This window comes from Dermacentor silvarum, unplaced genomic scaffold, assembly GCF_013339745.2.
Source record: "Dermacentor silvarum isolate Dsil-2018 unplaced genomic scaffold, BIME_Dsil_1.4 Seq438, whole genome shotgun sequence".
NCBI lineage: Eukaryota > Metazoa > Arthropoda > Arachnida > Ixodida > Ixodidae > Dermacentor > Dermacentor silvarum.
In genome coordinates this window covers 38,447-65,067 of record NW_023606236.1, presented here as the reverse complement: position 1 = coordinate 65,067, position 26,621 = coordinate 38,447, and the positions used below count along the sequence as shown (strand labels likewise).

The 26,621-nt window shown below is 45.7% G+C and overlaps 2 protein-coding genes across 2 annotated transcripts in view; one reads left to right on the top strand and one right to left on the bottom strand.

Annotated features, from left to right (window-relative positions):
* Nucleotides 1-5,016: 5,016 nt before the first annotated feature.
* On the bottom strand, nucleotides 5,017-23,533 carry LOC125941836 (uncharacterized). The gene is made up of 6 exons (XM_049659693.1): nucleotides 23,417-23,533; nucleotides 21,505-21,624; nucleotides 11,537-11,574; nucleotides 8,830-8,936; nucleotides 6,258-6,352; nucleotides 5,017-5,182 (listed from the first exon to the last, which is right to left on the bottom strand). Exons 2-6 carry the CDS (start codon nucleotides 21,615-21,617, stop codon nucleotides 5,017-5,019), a joined length of 519 nt encoding a protein of 172 aa, XP_049515650.1. The 5' UTR covers nucleotides 21,618-21,624; nucleotides 23,417-23,533.
* Nucleotides 23,534-23,741: 208 nt separating this feature from the next.
* The window catches only part of LOC119435086 (sorting nexin-4-like), a gene marked incomplete at its 3' end in the record, with an annotated part of 40,700 nt that continues 37,820 nt past the window's right edge, over nucleotides 23,742-26,621 (top strand). The window contains 2 exon segments of the mRNA XM_049659692.1: nucleotides 23,742-23,959; nucleotides 24,100-24,200. Of these exon segments, the coding sequence (XP_049515649.1) occupies nucleotides 23,924-23,959; nucleotides 24,100-24,200 (137 nt within the window).

Genomic DNA, 26,621 nt, shown 5'->3' with positions numbered 1-26,621 from the left:
TGTAGAAAGTAGGCTGTTAAAGATAAACATTTATTTATACCTCTAAATAGCGTCTCAACCGTTAGGCACGCTGAAACAGAAATCTACACTTGCTTTCGCGGAAGTTTCAGATTCACAACTGCAGTGTGCATCGCGTCCAGCTGCTGCGCGAACACTGGCAACTATAATTTAGCGTGCATGAAATCAATGAGAGACTCGATCGACAACAGTGCACTTTGGGTGAACATCGCGGTCGGTGTCAAAGATGGGCCCTTGTCAATCTTGTCGTCACTGCCGCTACTGTCATCGCCTCCATCGCACAACGCTCGCGTCTGTCGCGACAACGATCGCCCCGTCGGAGATCTCTTCGCAGAACAAGGCCAGCACTATCTGCACCCAAAACTCCTCCTTCGAAGCACCACCTATTTCATCTTCAGTAGCGACATGCTCCCGGAGTTCGGTAATGTCAGCGGTTTCCATCGAGTTGGTTTTGCCCATGGTGGTTTCGTCCTGGCGCCCAAAGCCCACCTTTTCTGTTTATCGGCATGGCCACTGTTTCTGGCCTTCATGATCGAGGCGCTCCCGGTTTTCATAATCACCGATATCATCGATTGCACAAGCTCTTACTTCTTCTACAAAAATTGTAGCTTTGTGTCAAGCGACGCAGCTTTGCACTTTGTCGACGCACCCATAGCGCACCTCCCGCTACTTCCACGGAGCATTTCCACGCTCCTTGAGAGAGGAAGAGGGAGATGGTGTTCTGTGGGGTCATTGTAAAGCGAGCGCAGGCGCCGCTTGCTTATTGCTTTCCTTTTTTCCCTCCTCTGCTATGGACACTCCCACAACCATCGGCGACGCAGACGCGAATCAGTTGGCGCCATCTTGTGCACGCCACACCATTGCGATGCTCCTCGTGGCTTTCGCAATCGGTGCACAGGCAGAATCGCTGCGCAGTAATGGCAGCAGATATAAACTCGCGTAGGCAAACTTTTCGCCCTGTCTCAATTCAAGGCAACTTAAGAACGTATATTTTCCAATTATTCTGCATGAAAACGCCGCCCAGAAGCAAAATTTCGATCGTTATATCCGATATACGGTGAATAACATATTGTTATATACAGTTCAGTCCACATATAACGATACCACATATAACTATATCGGTTATAACGATGAGTCAAGAAAGAGTATCAACTTATGCATTAGGGCTATGAAAAAAACCCAGATATAACAATATGTATTCACCACATATGGATAAACGATTTAAATTTTGCTTCTGGGCGGTGTTTTTCATGCAGAATAATCGTGAAAATTGCGTTCCTACGTTGCCCTTAACCGAGACGGGGCAAAAAGTTGGCCTACATGAGTTCGTATCTGCCGCCATTACCACGCAGCACATCCCGCCCACGTCACCGGCAGTCGCGCTAGGAGGGGGCGGAAAGAAGAGCAATAAGCAAGGGCAACTCCTCTTGCGAGGGGCGCCTGTGCTCCCTGCCGCACTCTCTCTCAACGAGCGCAGAACCGCGCCACAGAAGAAGCGGGAGGTGCCCCTTGAGAGAAAACTGATTTTCCAGGACTCGAAGTACGAGCTCGCGCAGTCGATGATATCGACGATTATGAACACCGCGAGCGCCAGGATCATGAAGGCTATAGAAGCAGTGGCCATGCTGATCAAAGGAAAAGGCGGGCTTTGTGCGCCAGGAAGAAACCCCCATGGGTGAAACTAGCATGGTGGAAGCCACTGACATTAGAGAGTTTTAGATTAGGGGCGCCAATGCTTGCATCCCCCCAATCTAAAACTCTATTATCGAACTCTGGGAGCACATCGCTACTGACTATGTAATAGGTGTGCTTCGATGGAGGAGCTGAGTGCAAATAGTGCTGCCTCGTTTTGCGAAGAGATGTCCGACGGGGCGATCGTTGTCGCGACAGACGGCGGCAGTGTGCGACGGAGGCGACACAGCAGCAGCAGTGATGACGAGATTGACAATGGCCCGTCTTTGACACGACCCCGAGGTTCAAACCAAAGTGCAACGTTGTCGATCGAGTCGCTCATTGAATTCATGCATGCTAAATTATAGCCGCCAGTGTTCGCGCAGCAGGTGGACGCGAGGCACACGGCGGTTGTGATTCCGAAACTTCCGCGAGAGCAAGTGCAGATTTCTATTTCAGCATGCCTAACGATTGAGACGCTATTTAGAGGTATAAATAAAAGTTATTTTTCACGGCCTACTTTCTACAATGTAAATTCTTTTATCGCAAGTGGCACTTGCGATATACAAAAAATGCCGATATACAAAGGTCCGGCATTTTTTTTATTTTTGGAGTCCAGATATAGCGATGATCTGTTATAACGAACGGATTTCTCATTCTTCTCGATATCGTTATAAGTGGACTGCACTGTATGGGTTTCTTTCTCATAGCTCTAATGCTTAAGATGATCTCATCTCATCGTTATAACCAATATATCGTAATATGTGGTATTCTTATAAGTGGACTGCACTGTATAGGAAGTATGGATAGTAGTTTTATCGGTCGTATCAACTTGCAAACCTTCGCTTACGAACTAAATTAACAAGCACGGCGTAAAGCGTGCACAGGTAAACCTGAACACATCGCGCTCAATAACCGCGGGAACTCGATGTTACAACGCCAGAGTAAAAAACAAAAACAAAACACAGCGAGCGAATTCAGCAGATTTATTAACGAGATGTCACAAAAAGGATTTAAGTTGTTAAAATCACGATTGTGCGATAAAATTGCACAAAGTTTGTCAAGACATGCCTGTATCTAAAAAAAAATGTTACGAAAATTATGAGATATACAAAATGTTTTGCCGTCTATTGGACACTATCTCCGAAAAAATAAAAACTTTTAATTTAACAGGTATTCCGCTACAAAAATTTAACTGCAAGCACTACAGTTGGGCGTGCCGGGCTGCAGCAGCTGATGTTCCAGGCTGGTTTGCATCGTTGTCGCTTTCAGACTCAACATCCGATGAAAAGTCAGCGTCCTCTGACTCGCCGCTATTCGATGTATCGATAAGATCAGCCACAGAGGCAGCGGAATCGCGATATCTGCCATCTCCTGAAGCGCGCTCGCCGTTTTTGCGTTCTGCTTTGACAATCGCGAAACTTTGGAGCGCGTTTAAACATCACCGCCTGGCGAGAAAAAAGCGCTTAGAAAGCAAAAATATAGTTTCGCCTCTTTCACGTCCGATGGTGCAGTTTGTCCGTGAGCGGAGCGGAAGGTCTCGACAGTGGCGTTTCAAACCATCGATAGAGGGCTGACATTTTTTGTTCTCCTTTGACCTATCGCAAAACTTCGGAGGGTGTTTAAAAATCACCGCCTCGCGGAAAAAAAAACCTTCTTTCTGCTTTCGGGGGTTTTACGAGCCAAAACCACTTCTGATTATGAGGCACGCCGCAGTGGAGGGCTCCGGATTAATTTTGACCACCTGGGGTTCTTTAACGTCCACTACAACGCAAGCACATGGGCGTTTTTGCATTTTGCCTCCATCGAAATGTGGCCGCCGCGGCCGGGATTCAATCCCGCGATCTCGTGCTTAGCAGCGCAACGCTTTAGCTGACTGAGCCACCGCAGCAGGTGCGGGGGGAAAACAGCGAACTGCTTAGCAAACTTAAATATAGTTATCCTCCTTCACGTCCGATAGCGCAGTATATCCATGAGGGGAGCGGAAAGTCTCGAAAGCGGCATTTCAAACTTGATAGAGGGCTAACGATGCCCAATGGGCGAGGTACGGACAGAGTTAAGGGTGAACATGGGTCCTAGAAACAAAAATATCACAAAAAAAAATTGAGCTTTCATTTTTATTATTTTTCTAATCCCCATACCAGGGTGCACCTATTGGCAAAAAAAACTAGCTCAAATGACACATCGTTGAGGAAGACAACACTGTATTTGTCCAATGAAACATTCAGTTTTGCCCATGAAAGTGATGAGATGACCCATTTTGTGTCATTTGCCATTCCAAAACAGTCTATCATAGCCAGGCCATCTCGGTCTTGTTTGAAAGTACATGTTTTTAGATTGCGTTCCTGCCAAAAAGAGCCTTCATTGCTGCTTCAGAAGGAAACTACCTGATTTGTAGCATAAAATACCATTTTTGCACTCTAATTTTTTGCATTTTTATCAAAAAATGATTTTTCCAAGTCTAAAATTTTGGGAGCAACACTGTGTCGCTGTCACTCATTCAATCCTTTTGTTTTCTTTTTTGCCTGAATGCTAGAGAGTCAGAGTGTACACAAAAGTTATGATATAGTGTTTTAGGACACTGCGACATTTTGAAATCTTGTAGAAATCACCAAAAATTGGTGATTTTTACAAGAGTACCAATAAAAATTGTAGAGCTGCAAAGTTGCAGCTCTACAATTCATAACCTCAGCTAAATACAGATGTAAACATTAAAATGCAAATGTGCACTCTTTCCACATCCCAAATTTATAACACAAATAATCGCAACTTTTTTGGATCGACTTGAAAAAAATAGCTGCATATTTCTAATAAGCACACAAGGATGAATATTTCCTGAAAATTTTACGTGTCTACAATCACCAACAAAAGTGTTTTTATCCAGGACCCATGTCCCCGTTAAGCGGTCAGCCACCATGGGGTTCAATGGGGGCTCGGTGGGGGAAACTTCACAACTATGCTTAAACTGCAATACACATTAAGCGGGTACATATTAACGAGGTTTGACTGTAATTTGCGCAAGGACAAATTTCAATATAACAAAATTTCGATGTAGCGAAGGAAATTGCTGATTTTACCAACTTGTTATATCGAGGTTTACCTGTACTTAGTTGTATAGAAAATTTCAGTATATTGAAGTTCGTCATCTCGAGTTTTAACTGTATATTGACAATGACATGCAATAAAAATTGCCTGTCAATCAGCACCATGTTTGTTGACTCAATTTTCAGCACTGTATCCCTCAAGTCCTGCTTCATTAACACAGCGCTTCCCCAACCGCTCAGCAGACGCGCAGGCACAGAAGCATGGTACCAGCCACTTACATCTCTAATGGCCACATGTGCAGGAGCATCCACGCCCCGGGGGTGGCGTCAGGGCAGCCTTGCGCTGACCACAGAGGGCAGCGTATGCCTCGGCGCGCACTTCAGGGTGCAGCACGCATTGCAGCCCCACTTGGCACCAGTCGGACATGGTGGCACTGCCGGGCGTCAGCCTGCACCAAAGCACAGAACATGCCTACTGCTTCTCTTTTCCTTGCGGTTGCTATAGCGCACTGTTCACAGGCTTGCTTTGTTTGCTTTTCCTAAATACCTATACCAGTAAACACATTTTTAACCCCATCTGCGTGAAATGTCAATTAAAGTGCACATCTGACTCTACCATTACAGATTATGTGGAATCTCTTAGATTACCGTATTTACTCGAATCTAACGCGCACTTTTTTTCTTATAAAACAGGTCCAAAAATTGCATGTGTGTTAGAATCGAGTACGACCCTAAATCTGCGTTACCATATAGCCATCGGCATTTCGAAATGGCCGCCTCGCACGCGCGTCGAGCCTAGCTACACTCTAGCCTAGCTGTCGAAGCTTCCTCCATGTGCTGCACTACACGTGCTTAGGCATTAGTCTACAGTCTTTGTTCCCGTTTCTGCGTCTGCTCTATCAGCATGAAGTGCCTAGTCATCATGATGCCGCATTTAAAAAGAAAGTGATCACGGGCGTTCGGAGAATCCGAAACTTGCGTGCGGGACTGGTGCAAACAGAAGGACAGGATTTTCGCCAGCAAAGCAACACGGAAAGGTTTCAGTTGACCGAAGCAGGTCGTATTCTGTGACGATCCACTTCGGTGATATGATCGCCTTGGCCCTATCTTGAAAGCAATCTGCGATGGGGAAAGTCTGCCGCGCGCTGCGTTTTGAAGCGAGAGACATGCTAGCACGAAGGTCAATTCGCTCGCCGCGCTTCGTCACTCCAGCGTTTTGACAGCGAGTTTCCGCGGTCAACGAGCAAGACGTGTTTGTTGCTTGTGCACGCGTGACACCGTGGTTGTTGTTATTTATTTAGTAAGCGAATGTTGCAAGCTTATCGGCTGATAAAACTGCTATCCTTACTTCGTATAGCAGTCTACTATTTCTGTTAGAAAGAAAGGGTGCGGTACTGTAAGTTTTTTTTGTCACGGAAAACGGGTGCGGGTTACAATCGAGGGTGCGTTAGAATTGAGTAAATACGGTACTCGCTACTAGCAATTCTGACCCATTGCCATGAAACAGCATGCAAATGGTCTTACACATTGAGGCACTGGATGATGGCACGAAGTGCATCCACACTGACTTCCTCCTTGGCAACCAGGCACTTGGCTGCACGCAGCCACAGCTGCAAACACTGCAAGCAACAGTGACCAACTTGAGGTGCACCACATATATTAGCAAAGTATCGTCTCAACCACTGACCCCAAAATATTTTTGCACAAAGCTAAACAATCATCTCATTGCGACAGCAATTTTGTGGACACTCCAGGCACATTCTTTTATATCGACTTGAGGTTCCAGATACCAAGTAAACAAGAATAAAATGGCCCAGTGGCCAAATTCAGCACAGGACCTCTAGCACGCCATGTTCCACCCCATGGGGCATGAATTACATGACCACTGCCTGATACACCAACCATTAGGCCACGGGCGCTTGCCTCGGTGGGCGGAATGGAAAGCCCTACGAATTTCCTGCACACAAGCCAGCCCGTAGAGATGCTTGGCTTCCAAAACTTCACGTCAGGACTGGGCTTACACCGGCAGTGATCACTCTATGGCTATAACAGTAGGATGCCATTCGATGAGTCGTCGTCGTTGCTCATAAAACACGCGGCTCATAACTACAGCCAAGAAATTATTGGAGTATTGCAAGTTATAAATAACCACAAACAAACTTTCAAGGCTGTTTATACTCCACTTCACAAGCTGGTTAAGCACAGCCGACAGTACGAGGCGTACACAGGTAATATCCTTGCGCAGCGGTATAGTTTCCGGGCGTACCTGGCTGATTATTGGCTACACTAGATGGTTTTATTTTTGCTCGCTACATGACACGGTACAGCGGTACTGACATGTTAGAACCTTTGGGCATGCACGTCGTATACCGAGAATTACTGTGGCAGTTACAGCGCTAACCGTAATAGCCACCCTAATCGTGTAAGATGGCAGTGCCCATACAGCGTCGACCACCCGCTTTGATCGAATTCGCGCTTGTTACTGGCTCTCCACCCTGTCAGCAAGAAACAAGCGCCAAAATCCGTCATCACTAAGTCTCATCTCAAGCTGAGGTCAAATCATTAGGTATGTTTTGTCGTAATTATTGAGATCAGCTGTATGCTTGCATGCTGCTAGGACTACAGGCACGGCACCAAGCCGTAAAAACTGGTTTGATTTTTAGGTAGCAGATGACGCCACAGCGAAAGCAATTGGTGATGCGTTCACGATGCGGAATGCTATGAAAGCCTAATCGTTCGCTGGATCATTATATTCCTACCCCGCTCTAGCAGGGTACGTGATGACGTCGCGGAAAACGCCAAGTAGACGCCGAGCAGACGCTGTGAGGCAGGTGAACATTAGTAAGGGCATTCGCCCGAACTGCTTGCTAAGAAGGCTGCAAGGTAACTGCAGCGAAAGCATACAGGTAAAGCGAAGCCCTGCTGTCGCATGCATGTAAACAGAGCTTATGGTTACAGTGTCGAAACATTTTTTGCATCAATCCACCAACTATGGAGCATGTAAATTCATGGTAAGCAGATGCTGAGCAGACGACGCGGCAGATTAGCACATTTCGAGGGGCATTCGGCCTTCCTATCGGCTAAGAATTCCTGTAGCATCCACAGTGCTGCAACCAGCTTGTGACATGGAGTATAGAGTAATTGCTGTTGAAAGGTGAAATTGCATGTTAAAATCAAAAACCATTAAATGAAAAGTACACAAAAATAGCAAAAGTATCAAATTTAAGAGGACCATTCAGTTAAGCTCCTTGATAAATTCCTAGACAATGGAGCAAACATCACGAACTGAAATGAATCCCAGAGCACAGGGTCTAAACGAAAGAGTCAAAGAGCAATGCTGAATCTTGCTATTGCTGTCAATGCTTCGCTGTTCGGGCAACTCTGCCACTTTTTTCATGACACACATTAATCACTGCCCCATCGCAGTTAACAGGTTTTACGGCATAGTCTGAGATTGGTGTCTGCTGCTCAGGGGCAGCTGTCGCTAGGAATGGATTTGAACACCATGGTTGGGCACCGGTTCAACTCTCTGACATGACCTCAGCTGGCATGGTAGTAAAGGTGCACATGGTTCTCAGTGAAAAATGATATGCAGAAAGTAATTTAGTTGCCCCTCGAGAAGGAGGCTTTGCTGGCAGTGATGTCAGGGCCTCTTCTGCCACAGAGTTTGCTCAACCACAAGGCATCGCAAAGGTTCATTGAAGGGGCTTTGCTGGCAGTGATGTCAGGGCCTCTCTGCCACAGAGTTTGCTCAACTAAAAGGCATTGCAGAGGTTCATTGAAGTTGTTTATCAAATGTCACCGTGGCCACAGAATTCTGTACTCACATTTTGTGACATCCCTGATGCCCACAAAGTATGGAAACCTTTGGGAAGTGACTTTTCTCTGGTATTTTCACAGTCAAGATTTCGAGGTATATACTGCCCAAAACAAAAACTCCGGAAATAAGAGGTGAAAATACACGGAGTTCAAGCTGCGGCGGGAAAATGTAAACTTCATTGATATTTCGAAATATCAAAGTTTCAGTTAATGAAGGTTACTGTACATGTTGATAAATTTTTCAATGGGGAGAACAGGCTCAGCAGCGTGCTCCCACCTTGACATTTGAGCTGAAATTCTTGTTCTGTGCAACAGTTGCCAGTACATCAGCTCCTCTGGTCAGCATAGTGGCATCCTTTGAAGAGCGCAGCAACTCCACAAGGCCTACACACAGAGCACAGTACAAGCTCAGGCCGTGCAGAAAACACTTCACACACACACAAAAAAAAAAGGGGGGGGGGAAGAAAGAAAAAGAACCAGAGAGTTCAAGTTACACTTTCCAAACAGGCACCATGTAGTCACCATTCTCCGCCATTTTATTGTACTACAGGATGAAGGTGAACACATTCAAAGGAATCTACCATTACCTTTTCAAGTGTCAGCCGACACCATATTGTCACGTTGTTGTGACCGTAAAGGACAACACACTGCAAAACTTAAGAAGTTCACTTTATGGGCGTACTTGGTGCCCAAAAACCAAGTAACACTCGGAGCACAATGACAGCGGTCGTTGAAATCTGATCCATGGGTGAAATGTGTCAGTTACTTATACATGACTCATCAACATTCCAACCTCATGTTGGTGCTGCATTAGTTCCAGGATGTACATCACCATTTGCTTCATGCACACAATTTCATTAGACAAAAATTCTTTCGACGACAACATTCGAGAATTTTTTGACACGGGAAGATGCGTCATGTGCCGATCGGCACATTTGCAACATCTGTTAGCTGGTGCAAAATGGTCACCGGGAAAAACAATGTGCACGTGTCAATAGTCCTCATCTCGCACAACACCATCTAATTGTGTGCAGCCCGCAGCTGCTTCTCCCTTTTCTTCACAACCATTCTAGAATGTTAGTCGAATAGACCACGGGCTATCTGTTCTACGCATTACATGACCTCATCGCAGCTAGAATTTATAATTAGCTTCTCACAGCACACAAATTCTCGTGGTTGCATAATTTGATTTTTGCAGGCCCTTTGAGTTCAGAGAAACAAATGTGGCGCTGCAGTATCAATGATGTATTCACGTGATGGCATGGTGTTCAATTGTGAAAAAAACATTAAAATCCAACTGGCAGGCGAAATGCCACACACCTTGAAACTGTATGGAAAGCTTAATCAACTTGGCATTTGGCAAGAAATCTGCAATAAGCTGTCATTTTCCATTTTGGTATAAAATAGGTCACTGACTTTCTACCGCAATTGTATTAAAGAGACAGACAACCGCAGAGAAGAGAATCGAGATAACCCGCGATGGAAAGACTGCCTATCGTACTGGTTAAAACGAGCCACGTTTTTCTTATTAAATGTGAATGTATATTTTAATTCGTCCCTAAAAGTCGCCAAAAATGACCTTTGGCACCCACGCCGCAATAACATGGCATTAGTGGTCACCATGTGACCTTCTATTACTGTACGCAATCATGGTCTTTATATTAGTATTAAATTCAGTACACTTTTGCTATAGCTTTTTCAAATTACAATGTGCACACAGGCCTTCGTTTGTAGTGAGTAGAAAAGTGATGCTGCCTTCTCGTTATTTGATGAGTTGACTTGGCCGGCTCGATAGGCAAGACAACAAATAGCAACGACAGGGCCAGCCAGCCATGGTGTAGGCGTGTACTTGGGGAAAAAACGCGGTGGTAAGTATAGGAAGGTCTGTACGACAATTTATGTACCAACTTTTATTTTCAAAAGTGACGAAAAGGTCAAAATGCCGGTGTTACCCACAGTTGCACTCATTCCTGTGAAAGCAGAACGATGGGTGGCTTTCATAATTTGGGGCAGGCTATCGGCATCGCTCTCACTTCTCAGCGTTGCTGGAGGAGGGATTCCTTACTTTTTTTTAGAGGCTCTCAGATCGAAAAATTCTGGTTACAAAAATCCATGCACTTTTTGAAGTAACCGCTACAGGTGTAAACACTACCGAGGGTGAGTTTTTCGTTGCGCCATAAAGAACTAGGTCCTTAAAAATCGGTTGTCAGTCGCTTTAAGGTATTGGGTACTTAAACCCACTGAGCTAACATGTCTGGATCATTGTTCTTTTTGTATGTGCATGCCTGCATTTGAACTCTCCTCAGAGCAAGTGGATCGTTTCAGCGGCATTTAGCAATAGCATCTGAATGTGAGCTTCAAAGGAAACAATCAAATCGGCAACGTGGGCGAGAGATGGGGAGAGTGTTTCTCCAGAAAGCAGTGGCGGTTTCTGAAGCAATACCAGCAGACACACCAACCCCTGAGCAAGATACGCTCTTACTGGACTCAGTTACTGCCAATCACAGCTATACCCCATGGGACAGTTTTGCATGAATTGCTTTCGCTGCGTCTGGTCAGCATGTCCTCAAGGAATACAGCGCTGGGTGCCACGAAATGAATTCCAAGGAGAGGTAGTTGAACACGGTATGTGGCTGCCCTGATGCAATCCACGTAATGGGTCGAGCAGGCTACCAGACTTCGCTATTTCCAGAGGCAAAAGTGAGAGAGCTGGGGCCCCATTTTTATATGCACCGCATAAACTCAGAGGGCGCTGACTGAAAGTGCTGTGACATTTAATTGCCTTGCATTCCAATCGGAGCCATGGAAAAAAATGTGCCCCAGCCTTACTCCCAAACAATGCTACACCTCCAATGCAAGCTGGTATGTAGTGCCTCCCACTGTCATTCACATCACAAAGAAACAAGGAACAAAACCGGAGAGCACCCACACAGATGCCATGCAACAAAGCACAAGACCCAGACACTGCGTTCTCCATGACTTACCAGAGAGAAGCACTTCACTGCTGGCCACTGGGACATTCCTGCAAACACAGTAGCCACGTTTCATTCACAGCACGAAGTACAGGCTTGAAAGGGTAACTGCAGCTAACTTTTTCCCAAAATTTGTATATCTCAATGAGACTCACATTGTGCACTCTGCTTGGCACATTTATCACATGCACCAAATCATACAATCAAAAGTCGTGCAGTTTTCTGCAAATTTTAAAGATTGCGTGTGGACTCCTGGGCTGCACCCTTGAACAGATGATTTCTAGTAGCCACACTGTGCCCGCCATTTGTGACATCAACATGATAGCAGCGCTAATGGAGCGGTACCTCAAGCAATCACATTCAGGAATACAGTCACTTTCACAAGATTTTACATGATACAGCCGACAGCTCTGGCGGCACTGTGCTAAGCTCCCTGTCTTTACACGATGCAAGGAATGTTGTCAGCCACATACTTCCATGCATCCCAATGCCGAGTCCCACAAAATCTCACAAAAGTGATTGAATGCCTGAAAGTGATCATTTGAGAACACTGCCCCAGGTGCCATCATCTGCAAACTTCTTTTAAGAATGTCTTCAGTGCTCATAGGAGCGAACTTCGATTTAACAAACACAGATATGATTATAAAAACTACTAACAAAGGAAATGTTTCTCACCAATATCGGCATGTAAACAATATATGCTCATAATGAACACAGTAGATAAAGGCATTTGTGTGTTGCACACAACTTCATTTTAACGAGGTTATTGTGCATTGCAGGAGTATTAGACTGGGAAGAATTAGCAACCTATGGTTTGCATAAGACATTGTACTGTTCAGAAACGATGGAGATGAATTGCAACAAATGATTGAGGACCATAACTGAGAAAGTCTAATAGCAGGGTTGTACATTAATATGAAGAAGACAAAGGAATGTTCAATAGCCTGGCAAGAGAACAAGAATTTGTGACTGACAGTCAGCCTCTAGAATCTCTGCAAGAGTATTTATCTAGACCAATTACTCACAGGGGACCCTGGTCATGACAAGGCAATTTACAGAAGAATAAAATTGGGTTGGAGCACGCACAGCAGGCACTACCAAATCATAAGCGGCAGCTTACCACAATCCATGAAAAGAAAAGTGTACATTCATTGCAGTCTATTTGTACTGACAAGTTGGGCAAAAACTTGGGGCTTAACAAAGAAGCTTGAGAACAAGTTAAGGACCACACAAAGAGCAATGGAACAAAAAATGTTAGGCCTAACGTTAAGAGATGGGAAGAAAGTAGTGTGGATCAGAGAAAAACAGGAATAGCCAATATTCTAGTTCATGCTAGGAACAAAAACAGCTGGGCAGGTCACGTAATGCGTAGCGTGGATAACCGGTCGAACATTAGAGATACAGAATGGGTGCCAAGAGGAGAGAAGTGCAGTCGAGGACGGCAGAAAATTAGGTGGGGTGATGAAATGAGGAAAACTTGGAATCAGCTAGTACAAGACAGAGGTACTAATTGGCGAACAGCTGGAGAGGCCTTCGTCCTGCCGGGGGCATAACAGGCTGATGATGATGAACTGTACTGCCACGAGTAACTTTACAACTCATCTGCTGGTGTAAAAGTTTCTGCAACAGCGCAACAGGCACAGCAAACTCAGTAAAGTCATACAATGCAATAATGTTTAGAGGTTGTGGCTGAGCACATCAATTCAATATGGCGCTACTAGCTCTCCGTCCTCAGTGCGTAGCAATTCTACATTGCTACTGACACCACGACAAGCAGTTCTGTGGGCTGCCAGACAGTTTCAGTTGTGTGTCTTCTTGCAAAAATTCTGCTTTCTAACGCAAAGTGATCTTACATATAAGAGGAAACAGGAACCAAAACAACCATTCCTCTAACATAGTTAAAAAATATCATTGGAGTTGCCTTCCAGCACAAATCATAACAGCAGAGTTGTAGGATATACAGGGCGGCAAGAAAGTTGGAGCCTATTTAAAATCTTATACCCCCAGACTTAGGTTTTATCTGAATGTACCAGTTTATCATAAATGAGGGGATCCAAAAACTTATCTATTTTCATGACAGCAGACTGCAATGTTATTCTAAGCAAGTAAGATGTTGAGAAATGAATGGCAGCTATAACAGGGCAACTATGTGCTGCAAAAATCCTCCTACTTAAACAAAATTTCAAGACATGTTAACTCAGGTTAATAACGCATTACTGAATTGCACACTTGCGAGATTGGCATCGTAATTCAGCATTTGTGTGTTTCACCTTTGTAATAAATCTAGTCCTTTTTGAACAGCACTAGAAGTTTCCATAAAATAGGCCAACATTTGTAGCAAAGTCTCTATGATGAAACAAAACCTCTTCACTTATGTTGCAGTGCCTAGTGGATGGTAATGACAACACTAGCCAATAATTTATAACTGGAAGCAGAGAAATGATGTGGCATTCCCCAGCACATCAGGCACCAAGAAAAGGTGAGGAAGGCGATGGCTGGGCAGCAACAATTGTCACTCATTCAACTGTGCAAGATGTATTGAAGAACTACTTATAGAAGAGGTTCTCAATGCAATCCCATTGCCAGATGCATTCCACTTGTCTGGACAGGCGAGAGCTTGTAGCAAAGGCATGCAACTTTACACACGGTGGGGATGCGCGACTCTCACGCGTCCCCTGATGTTGTTTTCCCCGATGTCTCCTGTAGTCCGGCTTCTCTGCGTGGCTAAGCTCGGCGGTGGTTGCGGCGCGTTGCGAGAGATGGCGCTAGTGTCGCGATGCTAACGCTACGGAGCAGTGGGGTGACTTGGGAGAAAAAGGTCGGAGGCGCTCTCTCTTTGGCTTGGGATCGGCGGCCAACACGCACGGACGCTTCGCGCGTGCGCCGGCCCGCTTCGCGCGACCGTCGCGCGACTCGCAGTGATGCCACGGCTGCTGATTTATCAGTAGACCTACTGATTTTTTAACTTTTCTGCTAATTCAGTGATAAAGCGCTTGAATCTACTGATTTTCTTGCTTTTCTACTGAAATGAAAGCAAAAGCTGCTTTCATTTCAGCTGCTTTCAGTACAGAGTTTATATTAATGTGATGTCACCTAGCGAGGGGAAAAAACGCCGGTTAATTGGCTCCGAGGTTAACATACATTTTTGCGTTTCCAGACTCTCAAACGTACCCCACAACTATGAAACCACAACAATGAAACCTAAACTATCAAACCAGAACCAATGACTCTTTTCCTGCGGCGCTTTAAGCGCCTACTCTGTTCAGCAGGAGAATAGGACCCCACTTACTTACGTTTTAGTTTATTTGCGTAAGCTATAAGGGACTCACGTTTTCTTATTCCGGATCATCATCATCATGATCAACCTAATTTTATGTCCACTGCAGCATGGAGGCCTCTCCCAGCGATCTCCAATTACCCTTGTCTGGAAGATACTATACTCCAAAGCTTTCAGGTACTAACTACCATCTGACGCCTTTAAATAGGCCATCGGAGGACTTCACTGTTTAAAAATTCGTGCTTGACATTGGCTGTCTGGATCGCCGGGTTTTTCAAAAGTATCGCCAAAAATCTCGGGGTCAATTTTTGTACTATTTCTTAGAAGCAGCAATACTACAACAGAGTACTAATATAAGCGCTGAATTCGTGAGCTCCTAAACTGAGTGCAAAATTGAAATTAAAGATCTACTGATTTCTCGCGAAAAAATCTAATATTTTGTTATGTGTCGTGGCAATACTGCGCGCGAGGCTAAGAGCAGGACACCGGTACGGACGAACACGGATCGTTCGAGCGCACCACCGTTCGTGTGACTGTACACGTGAACTAGGCGATGGTGTCATAGCATGGGGCGAACGTATTCGCTCGCTATTGGGTCGCGGTGAGTCGGACTTCCTTGATTTGTCGCGCGCCCGTGTGAATGTTCTATTGGTTGTAATTCGGCTAGCATGTATTAGTGTATGAAAGGTGCAATAAATGCCCTTTTGATTGTCTGCACTACTGCGTTGTTCCTTTGTCCCAAGAGCACATGTGAGACCCCACACACCCATGTTGTATGTCCCCAGGATGATGAAGGCATCTCCTATCAGTCTGCAATTATACCCGTCTTGTGTTGGCGAACTCCATCCTATTCCTGCAGATTTCCCAATCTCGCTGCAGCACCTCTGCCATCTTCAACTGAACTCCCCTTTTCTTAGCACGCACTCTGTTTGTTGTTGTAACAGACCACTGGTTATTCGCTCTGTGTACTTCATGGCTTGCCCAAACCCAGTTTCTCCTTATAGTTCACATTATACAAGAAGGAATAAAATTAGACGACTCCACAGTACTGCTGCTCATACACAGGAAAGCACTACACCTGTGTACTTGTCTCATTTTGTCATGCTAGTTTTTTCTTCTTAGTTATGAACTAATGCACAAGAAGATGTTTTACTAGAATACAAGCTACTCATTCACTGTATAATCCATGCCACTGTCTTCCTGTCTCCTAACATTATACCTACCATATTACATTCCATTCCTCGTTGCCTGGTTCTCAAGTCGCTTTCTTATTATCAAGTTTCAGCCTCAGACATGGCAGATGGCACCAATTGTATACATTGTTTTCAGGAATACAGTGAACTGCTTGTCCATGCCAATAAGTGTCTACCATGTGTGCTCCCACCACATTTGTATTCATCTCAAAATTTGGCTCTTATGATCATATTCCCCTGGACTACTTGGCCAATGACTAATGAACTTCTGCACAGTGTCAAGAGGCTGACTGCTAATCACGCCGTTTTGGTCCCTTGGAGGCTACTGAATGTTGCCTCAGTCGTGTCTATCTTAAAGGTCCGCTAAACCAACCCGAGGTCAAACATTTTTATATAGAGGCATTTGTGTATAAGTCTACAACGAACATGCAGCCACAAGATTTTTTTTTAATGATGCAATAATACCAGAGTTACAGAAGTTTGATGATTGAGAATGTGGCTGCCACTCACTTCTCCCTCTCCTTTGCTGTGTACTCCTCTAAATGGCATGTGGATTCTACGTAACGTTTGCGCTTTCTTTTTCTCACATCCCATCCTCTTCCGGTTACCACAACTCCGCGTTTTTTGGCTACCCCCTGTTGCATTTGTGCTGGCCGGCACTCCCGTGAAGCTGTGCCACGATGGATCCTATGTTGTGAATATGTGATCACAGCCCGTTTTCTTTACAAGACGTTAGAGGCCAACAACCCACCGCACTAAGAGAAAAAAGTAGGTGACAGCAAATGGACGAAGGAGGCCCCTAAACCCACAGGCACCTTGCCACACCCACAACATAATACCAAACTGTCATGTTTCATAGAGATGTGCCAGCGCGATTGGCGCGGTGTGCATCACCTGCACCTCAGAAAAAAGCAAAAGCTGAAGCATCGCGTCGGTGAAAAAAAAAGGACCTGCATTCTGTGCTTTTTTTTTTTTGTAATGTATTACTTGACGAACAAGCGATGTGGCATTGGGAATTGCAAACAACGCAACACGTGGAAGAGCAGGTACACTTCTGCATCTACTGCAAGGAGGCGTGATAGCAGATGAACGGGAAGTTGCAGGTCGACCAATCGACATCACTTGGAGCATTCTGTTGACATCGCGAGCGTGTAGGGGCACCGATAAAAGGCAGGAATGGAGCATAGCATTGTTTCTATAATTCCTGCCATATCCCTGTACCATGTTCAACAAAGATGATTGTCACGGCATGTTGCACACGATGCACATGTTTATTTGAAATGTGTAAAAAAAATTTCATATTGTTAGGAGCCCTTTAAGCCTCAAACATGCCCTTAGACTTTGCCATTCTAGGACTTTAATCATTTCTTGCAAAATGTCTTGCTGAAGAAGACAGCCTCACCTGAAAATTACAGGTCGTCAATACAATGCCTGTTGATCATTACACCTGCCCCTTCCCATCTGAACATCATCACAAGCATCCGGTGGACTGGAGGTACTGTGCCTCTTACTCAACACTGGAAGCTAAACATTTCGACAGATTCCTACCCGACATTACTTTAATGCTTTCGGTATCTATCTATTTATGTCTGTCTGTCTTTTCCAACCCATGCCAACTTGGGTCAATAGGTTCGTGCCGCTCTTCAATGACAAAATAACCTTTTAACATTTATCTGATGATGGAAGAAATTAAACCCCGGTCAGATATATGCAGACAATCTTGCCTGAATATGTTACGATGTGGAAGTCGCATATAAGATGTATTTACACTATTTACAAGGAGAAAACGATACATAAACAATGGCTGTTGAGACAGAGTCCATCTCTTCACGTCAAATTGTCTTCTGAACAGATGACTGGAAATGGCACGGACAAGTAAAATTCTGGTCCTTCAGGGCGGAAGCTGCGACGGTACAAAATGTCATTGCGGAGTATGAACATCGGCAGCATGGGCTCAGCGTGTCCAAAATTGAGACTATGATGAGAACACGTAAACAGTCATCACGCCATTGTTCAGTGGGAATGTCACGCAGATCAGAATGGCCAGTACACAGTGTTGCAGTCATGCGCATTATATTCAGGGTCGTCAACAAGATGACGGGAGAGGCAGTCGCGCCCTTGTGCAAGCAGCCAGACTTGTATAAAATGGCAAATGAATATTCTTGCAGCCATAGCGCCCTTCTATCCAATTGAGAGCCAGCAAAAGGCATGGTGATCGGTAACCACAGAAAATGTGCAGCCGTACAAGTAGGGGCAGAATTTGGCCCAAACTAATACCAGGCACTCCTGATCAGTAATTCAAAGATTCCTCTCGGCGGGTGACAGGAGGCGGCTGGCGTATGCAATTACACGTTCTTCGTTACGCTGCCATTGAACGAGTACAGCCCCAATTCCATGGCCACAGGCATCCATGTGAAGTTCAGTGGTGGCAGATGGATCATAATGAGCCAGCAATGGGGAAGCCGCTAGCAAGCCTACGAGGGTGGAGAAGGCTTTGGTTTGAGCAGGGCCCCACATGAATTCAACGTCCTTTTTTAGTAAGTTGGTGAGTGGTGTTGGCGAAATTCTTGATGCAAAACGGAAATATGAGCATAGTCCAACAGAGCTTCGTACGTCTGCGGTAGAAGACGGAACAGTTAAGTTCTGGACAGCGCGAATCTTGTCCAGGTCGGGTTGAACGCCAGCGGCACTGACGAGATGGCCAAGAACGGTAACTTGGCGACGTCCAGAGTGGCACTTAGATGAGTTCACTTGCAGGCCGGCGCGTCGGACAACAGTCAGAATGTCCAACAGACGCGTTAGATGACTCGCAAAAGTTGTCGAAAAGACTATCACATCGTCTAGATAACACAGACATGTGGACCATTTATAGCCGTGAAGTAAGGAGGCCATCATTCTTTCAAAGGTTGCCGGGGCATTACAAAGGCCGAACGACATAACCTTGAATTGGTAGAGGCCGTCAGGTGTAATGAAGACAGTTTTTCAGGGGCCATGTCATCTACTCACTTTTGCCAATGGCCTGATCGAAGGTCTATGGATGAAAAGTACTTGACTCTGTGCAAGCCGTCCAAAGCACCATTAATCTGCGGCAAGAGGTAGACATCCTTGCGCGTGATTTTGTTTAGGTGTTGGTAATCGACAAAAAGCGCCAAATGCCATCCTCCTTGACAGGGACAACAGGGGACACGCCCGGACTACAAGATGGCTCTATAATGCCTTTAGTCAACATCTTATCGACTTCTTGTTGGATCACTTGTCGTTCAGCATGTGAAACACGATACGGCTGGCGGCGCATTGGATTGGAGTTTCCGGTGTAAATACGATGGATGACCACCGATGTCTGGGCTAAAGGCGGCCGTCAAGGTAAAAAATGACGCAGTAAGTTTCCAAAAGATGTCAGCAGCTTGTCTAGAAAGGTCAGGTGCAATCATCTTGCTAAGATCGTCTGTGACAAGAGTAGGTAAATTGCGGGTTCTTGTAGAGGGCGACGGAATGTCGGTGTCAAAAGACAATACCTCGCTATTGTTGATTGGCAAGATGTCACCCAAAGACATGCCTCTGGGAACAATTTAATGCGAGCAGTTAAAATTAAGGAGAGGGAGCGAAGTTCGACTGCCTGTAAAAGGGCTGAATGGGACGATAAAAAGTCTAAGCTGAGTATAACGTCATAGAGGCATTGGTCCAAAACGGCAAAGAATACAGTGGTTAAGTGCCCCCGCAATGACAATGCGAGCAGAGCACATACCAAGCACGGTAGGCGTTCCTCTGTCGGCCACGCAGAGGGTGTGAGAACCTTATTCGGACATCAAAGCAATTGGGCACTTATCACGGCTATGTGCACACCAGTGTCAATGAGTGCTGGGACACCGACGCCATCGACTACAACGTCCATCAAGTTCTGTTTGTTTGGCAAAGTGATTAAAGGGTTTTGTGGTCGAGTCGTCAATGCAGCGTCACCCCCGGGAGCTGCATCGCTTAGTTTTCCGGAGACTGGCGTCGGGGACGGCGGATGACGAACCCGCCGCGATAGGGATGAGGGTCAACGAGCTGGTGGCAAACGGGACTGGTGATGTCGAAATGATGACGAGGGACTGTTCCAAGGCGCACGAGCGTCATTGTTTGGCTGTTCCAGTTCAAATGGCGGGTGGTAACGATGCTGGCTCTGGTCGGGGTGATGATAACTGGCGAATGGCGGTCGTCGAGGGGAGGAGACAGTGCGGTTATTACAATGGCAAGCAACGTGACCAATTCACTGGCTGGCAAAACATATTGGCCGATCGTCTGCGGTTCGCCACTCGGCCGGATTTCGGTAGCGTGAAGCTGTTCGGCTCACTGGGGCGGGAGAGAAGGGCTGCGGGACCCATGGCTTCAAGTTATCGTGGCACTATTCGCACCAGGTCGTTTGATGATGATGATGGTCGCGGCCTTCCTAGCCTGTCGTCACACGAGAATGTCGCAACTGCATTCGGCACACATGCAAAAGGCGTTGCAATGCGGCGGCTCTTGGCCTGCTCGAAGCGTTGACACTCTCTTACGATATCCTGTACTGTTTCACAATTTTTGCACATCAGCAGGTTGAAAGCATCGTCAGCAATTCCCTTCAGTACATGCCCAACCTTGCCCGACTCAGCCATATCGCTGCTGGTGTTACGACACAGAGCCAGCACGTCTTGGATGTGAGACGTACGATTGTGTGGATGTTTGGACATGGGTCGCTAGTTCTGTCTTAGCAGCACTCTTCCGACCGGCGGACGGCCGAACAAGTCCTCCAGCTTCTGCTTGCACTTGTTCCAGGCGTTAAGTTCTTCGTCGTGGTTATCATACCACACCTTCGCAGTGCCTTGTAGGTAGAACACCAAGTTAGCCAACATAATCGTCGTATCCCATTTGTTGTGGGCACTAACGCGCTCATATGTGGCGATCCAGCCTTCCACGTCGAGGTGGTCGGTGCCGCAGAACGTTCCTGGATCCCGCAGCCGAGCCCGGACAACCGTCAGCATTGATGTGGGTCGCACCATTTCGGGTCCTGTTTCGTCCATCATGTTGTCCAGTCCGAGGTGACGACCACTGCGGAGCTCCGTTGTTGCCTCTCATGGTTACCCCGGACCTCTCACCAATTTGTTACGATGTGGAAGTCGCCGGATAAAGATGTACTCACAATATATACAGAAGCGGCAGCGATACATAAGCAAGATGGCTGTCGAGACAGAGTCCATCTCTACACGTCAAATTGTCCTCTTCTGAGTGGTGCCACTCTTGGTTGCACCGTAACAATATTCACACATGCATGGACTTTGCGGTGGTGCTACGAGATGGCACAGTGCGTCCAGAAATAAGCGCAAGAGAGGAGCCTGGCTGCATACATGCATGATGCGCTTCGCTACAGTGCTTTAATGCTAATACCATTAATGTCAACATTCATAGTGAGACGGCTTCTGTCGGAATTTTAACCAACATCTTTCTACTTTTCTTGGGAAGCATTAGCACGGCATGACATATAAGAAGCAGACCTGAACTCCTCCATGTTGGTGACGGCTTCAGCCTCTAGGAGGGCCCCAAAAAGCTTCTTCTGCTGGTGTGTAGTGGACAGCTTCAGCTGCTGCACCAGCTCTGCTGTCAACATGGCCACTCTGTTGCAAGAGAACACACAAAAATGGTTTTGAAGCATCACTTCATGGTTGCAGGACATGCATTCGTGCATCATTGACTGGCAAACAAACAAAATGCGAGTGGGCGAATTGAAATCAGACCATCAATATCTGAAGACTGTGCTTGGTGTTGGAGACATATCAATGTGCATCACTAGTCTCCTCAGACCTCGTTGACATCACATTTGATTTTTTATGTTAAACCAGAAGCCACAGGCAAAAAATAATAGATAAAGGTTATTGCACTCGGACATGAAGCCAAATGCATGTGGCACCATGTATAAATTAATCATCTCATGCCACCTACTCTCGAGAAAACTGATAATACTTAGAGATGATTGTGTTACCCCAGGTTCCAAAAAATACCTGTGAAATGCATTTCAATGCCCCTACGATTCTGAAATCTAGGATGAAAAATAAACACAACAAACTGCCACATGATGTTAGGTGTGTCTATTGGTTTACTGAAATAAGTTTTTACTGAAACAAGCAAAAGAGTTCATGGCTTTGTCTACATACATGAAGTTTTAGAAGTTAGCACCTACCACGGGGTCATCACTTTTTATATTCGAAACAGTTAAATTGCTTTGCAATATTTTAGAAACAGCACAATGGTAGAAATGACCGGTCAAATAAGACTTACAATAAGAAACTTCTAGGTTGCCCAAGGAGGCAGATACATGTCCCACCAGTAACTTTTATGTGAAACTAGCACTAGATTTTCCTCAAGCATTCATATGAAACTCAAGGATATTGGAGAAGGTTATCTACCATCTCAGACAAGAGAGCTATGACAGCAACTTATAAAGGCCGATATCGCCATACAGTTGCTAATAAGGAGAATACCCATCTTGCTGACCACTGCAGCAGCTGTCCCACTTGTGAACCACATTTCCATAGCGTGAGAATCCTAGGCAAGAGCAAGCATATAACATCTCTCATGGATTTACAGAATTGCCAGAGGCCTGTCACCTGCGGAACAAAACCCAGAGCCAGTGGAAAGTGCATGAAACGGCTGAACTGTCTGGGATTGACTTCAATAGCGCCTACATGCCTCAATAAATAGCACTCGTAGAGCGTATTAGCTTATTTTCGGAAAAGTGGCAGATGAACGAGTTGCCAAATTTTATGTAAGCAGTGTTGAAAATGTGCGCTCTTGTGGCGCTATTTCGCCTGTCGGTTTACGTTCCAGGGCCCAAACGTGCCCCAAGTGGCTTCGCGACTTCGGGGGTCACGCGACCACCATGCGATAACATGAACTCGAAAATCATGCGTTTTTTTCAGAAGTGACAGAAAGTCTATATAAACGAAGTTCGCCCACAAACGAAAACATGCCCCGTCATGGCAACACAAACTCGTCATAGCTTCCGGATATGCTCTAGAAGCTTGAAATCAAATCTAAAATAGAGATTTTGCCTAGTATTCCTCGCTTGAGAGCGTGTTTCAGTCATACAACACAAGAATTGCGATGCAAGCATCCAGCAGAGAACCACGGCACGGAGCAGCAGAGAGGGGTCATCGTGAGCGCTTCGCAAGCAGTTTTTCTCTTGACACGCGATGCAAACGACATCACCTTATGCTTCTGTCATTCGCTAGCACTGTGCCTAGTGAGCACGGCAAGTTTTCAATGATCTGAGTGGCCTGCGAATCAAGAGTGCAAGCAGCCACACTGGCGCTCGCCAAAGTACACACACACAACACGGTATACGGATGGCCTGGAACAACAGTCCAAACCAGTAATTTTGCGACAATTTCTCTTTAAATGATAGCTCACCTGTTGGGTAAGGCTGCTAATAAATGCGAGCGTCTAGGAAGACTACCACGAAGCTTTCATGATGGTTAGTTGTGAACGGCCGACGACCGGCGAAGCATGGCCTGAGCAACTTTGGCGCGAAACCTACTGTTACGTCAAAAATCACGTGCAACAAAACAACTCTGATTGTAAAATATTTGCTTTGTTTAAGTAACTTTTGTTTTGTTTTAACACAAATTACAATATTTTAAATGCTTAATGAACTAAAATGTTTATTTTGAACAACTTGATTGTCATATTTTAAGAAACAAATTAGCCAATGAAAGACGCAGCCTCTAGTCAACGCAAGTACATTGGCTTGCGCTTTGCGGGGCGTATGATTGGCGGTCCGGCGCGATCAGCAGCTGATGAGGACTCCGTGCGTGCGAAAGCACCGTGTTTCTCATATGGATCGACCTGTTTGCTGATTACTTACGGCAGTAGATTTTCCGGATCGTACACACAGGAGTGTTACGAGCGAATGGTACCATGTCCGAAACTCCGGAAGATGAGAACTCGCAAGAGGTAAAGCGCGACTGTTTCGCCAGCGTCTCTGTGCCGCCTTCATCCCACGTCCCGTTCGATCAAGAATCAAAGCATGTTCTTTAGAACGTAGATGAGAGCTCGCAGTTTTCGCCGCACTCCTCTCTGCTCTTTTTCTGCAGAGTGGAATCTGCGAGATCAGCATAACGGAGGTGGAGCGTCGCTGTACGGGCACTGTCATGCCGCTGCAAGATGTTTACATTGCCTATCAGGTGGAATCAGTGTGAGTTGCTTCGTTCTTGGAGCGCTTGGAATTGTTCCTGCCTATCTGGGGCTGATTGTGAACAATAGGTGCGTCCAGTGTCCGCACTTTCGCGTACACAGCGACGACGTCGTGCTCGTGACTCGTTGGGCAGCGATGCGCGAACGGCAACGCCAGGTTCCGTCCCGTTGCACCTTGAACGTGCTGCGCGCACAGGCGACGGAGGTGTGCTGCTATTCATGGTGGGCTTGCGGCTGCGTAGGTTGCGGAGAGACATAGCCGTACACCTGTTGCCGTATGCTGTGCAAAACCTCTTCCGATTTTCTTAACTGAAAAAAAAAAAAATGTTCTGTTCTTATTTTGTTCTGTGGCCTATACGATCTAATCCTGCATCAATAGACCATAATTTATACGCTTAAGATTGTTTGATGTCATGTGAGACAAATATGCAACAAATATATTTGTGCTTAACTTATACACATCAATTTAAGTTTGCGTTAGACTGCATACATTAAATATTCCACTCCATTTTCTGGCGCAATACCATTACATAGCATATGATCAAAAAGCATATTGTGTATATTGTTAAAGCAGTAATCATTGATGTTTATCGTGCATTGGGTGAGTTAACTTGCTTCACCTAGCTGGTAGATTTCACATACCGGGCGATCATTTTAAGTTTAGCTGAATTTATAAAGATCGCCGGTGGGGGGGGGGGGGGGGGGGGGGCAGATGGTATAATTCTGTTCCTTGAGCTGGAATATTCAAAGAGGCTGACATTACTTACATGAGTTATTGAAACACGTATCCAACAAATTAACAGAAATTCACTTCTTACTGAATTACTTTATGGCACATATTTACGGTCTACATTTAAGTGTGCTACCAGCTTTTTCGGCAGGGGTACACAGAATGAGGACGTTGAACTGTACTAAGACTAAAATTTCTGCCAAAACTGACCCTGAACCAAAAAGGTTCAAAAACGTTGCGATACGTGAAGTCGAGCAGCTTCTTTTGATTTACAGGGCAGTTTGTTACACGAGTGGCACAGATGCTGCTGAATGTATGCCGAAAACTGAGACGCTTGCAGTTCTGAACTTGGTGATGCTGTAGGCAGCACCATTGTTCGAGGGTCCCCAAAGGGCCACCAGTTCTGTTGAAAACTTTGATTTTGTCGTTAACTCGGGCAGCTTAAACACCAGCCGTAAAAGCAAAAGGATGTTGACTTCAGTAACTAGGAAACCCTTTGAACATGCACATCAGGAGGTATGAAAAACAGAAGGAAGGTTCGCTTGCGGAGGAACGCAGCAAGCACAGTGTGGATGCACGTCACAGTCGGGAAGCATGTTGTTATGAGTGGTGTGGAGCGGACGGCCCCAGATTCCAACTTTCGTTTTGCAATGAGCTCCAATGAAGCAGCTGATAATTGGTTCGAATATTAAGAAAGAAATATATATTGTTACTGCCCACCTTAACCACATGTATGTGGTACTGCTGTGGCTTTTGCAATGTCATTGGAACTGTATTGAAAATACGATATGTGAAATTTCGTAAGCGGGCTTTTCCACACAGCTAACTTGCCCTAACCTAGATGGCCACTTTCCAGGTAGTAGCACTGTGAACCTGAGACACGCGTTTTCAAAGCTTGGATAGTGTGAAGGGAGGGAAGGCAGCAGGAATGGTGTCAGCATCCAACATGTTGCCACCTTAATTGCAACCCGAGGTCCGCCATCGTGCTTAGGTCAGAATAGGTGTGTGGAGAAGTGCACTTGCGAAATTTCTTGTACCCTGTTCACGACTCGATGTCCACCAGAAATTGTACATGAACGTCAATTAGTGGATCTGTTTTGTGGGCATCGTTCAGATTTCCAACATGGGTATCCCCTTAGTAGAGAGAGAGAATAAACATCTTTATTATGTGAATGTAGCTTTGTAGAGCTGTCCTCATTGCAGAATGCCTCGGTCCGTGTCCTGGGCTCTCGCCCCCATAGAGTTAATATAACAAACTCTAGAGGAAAAGCTCTCCATAGCGCCCATGCATTGAAACCGCAAGGCCACCGCCATGTTGCTACTCTGTGCAGGCACGCACACCCTGACGGCGAGATGCGATTCAGACAAGACACGCAATCAACGCAATCCCGAGCCTCCATCAGTATGGTTGCGGCATTTACCTCAGGCGCCTGCAAACAAATTCTTTCACGCACCGCAAGTTTTACATCACAATTTTATAAATAGCCATGGGATCTTTCTGAAAATATATGGAATGAATTTTACACATTTCTATGCGTACGTGCTCCGTGTAAATGCGTGTTCTTGCACCATTTTGAAATTTGTAGTGTTACAAAAATTGGGGGTAGCAACATGGTGGCGCCATTGCGGTTGCCCAGTTTTGTCGCCCAGCTTTCCTCTAGAGTTAGTACTAACTCTATGCTCGCCCCTTAA

Excerpts from the sequence above, each read along its gene's own strand:
- LOC125941836 (XM_049659693.1), bottom strand. The coding sequence starts at position 21,617 with ATGTTGACAGCAGAGCTGGTGCAGCAGCTGAAGCTGTCCACTACACAC. Across the intron at positions 11,575-21,504 it reads ACCAACATGGAGGAGTTCAG|GAATGTCCCAGTGGCCAGCA; the intron begins GTCTGCTTCTTA and ends CTGTGTTTGCAG. Across the intron at positions 5,183-6,257 it reads ATCATCCAGTGCCTCAATGT|GCTGACGCCCGGCAGTGCCA; the intron begins GTAAGACCATTT and ends GCTTTGGTGCAG.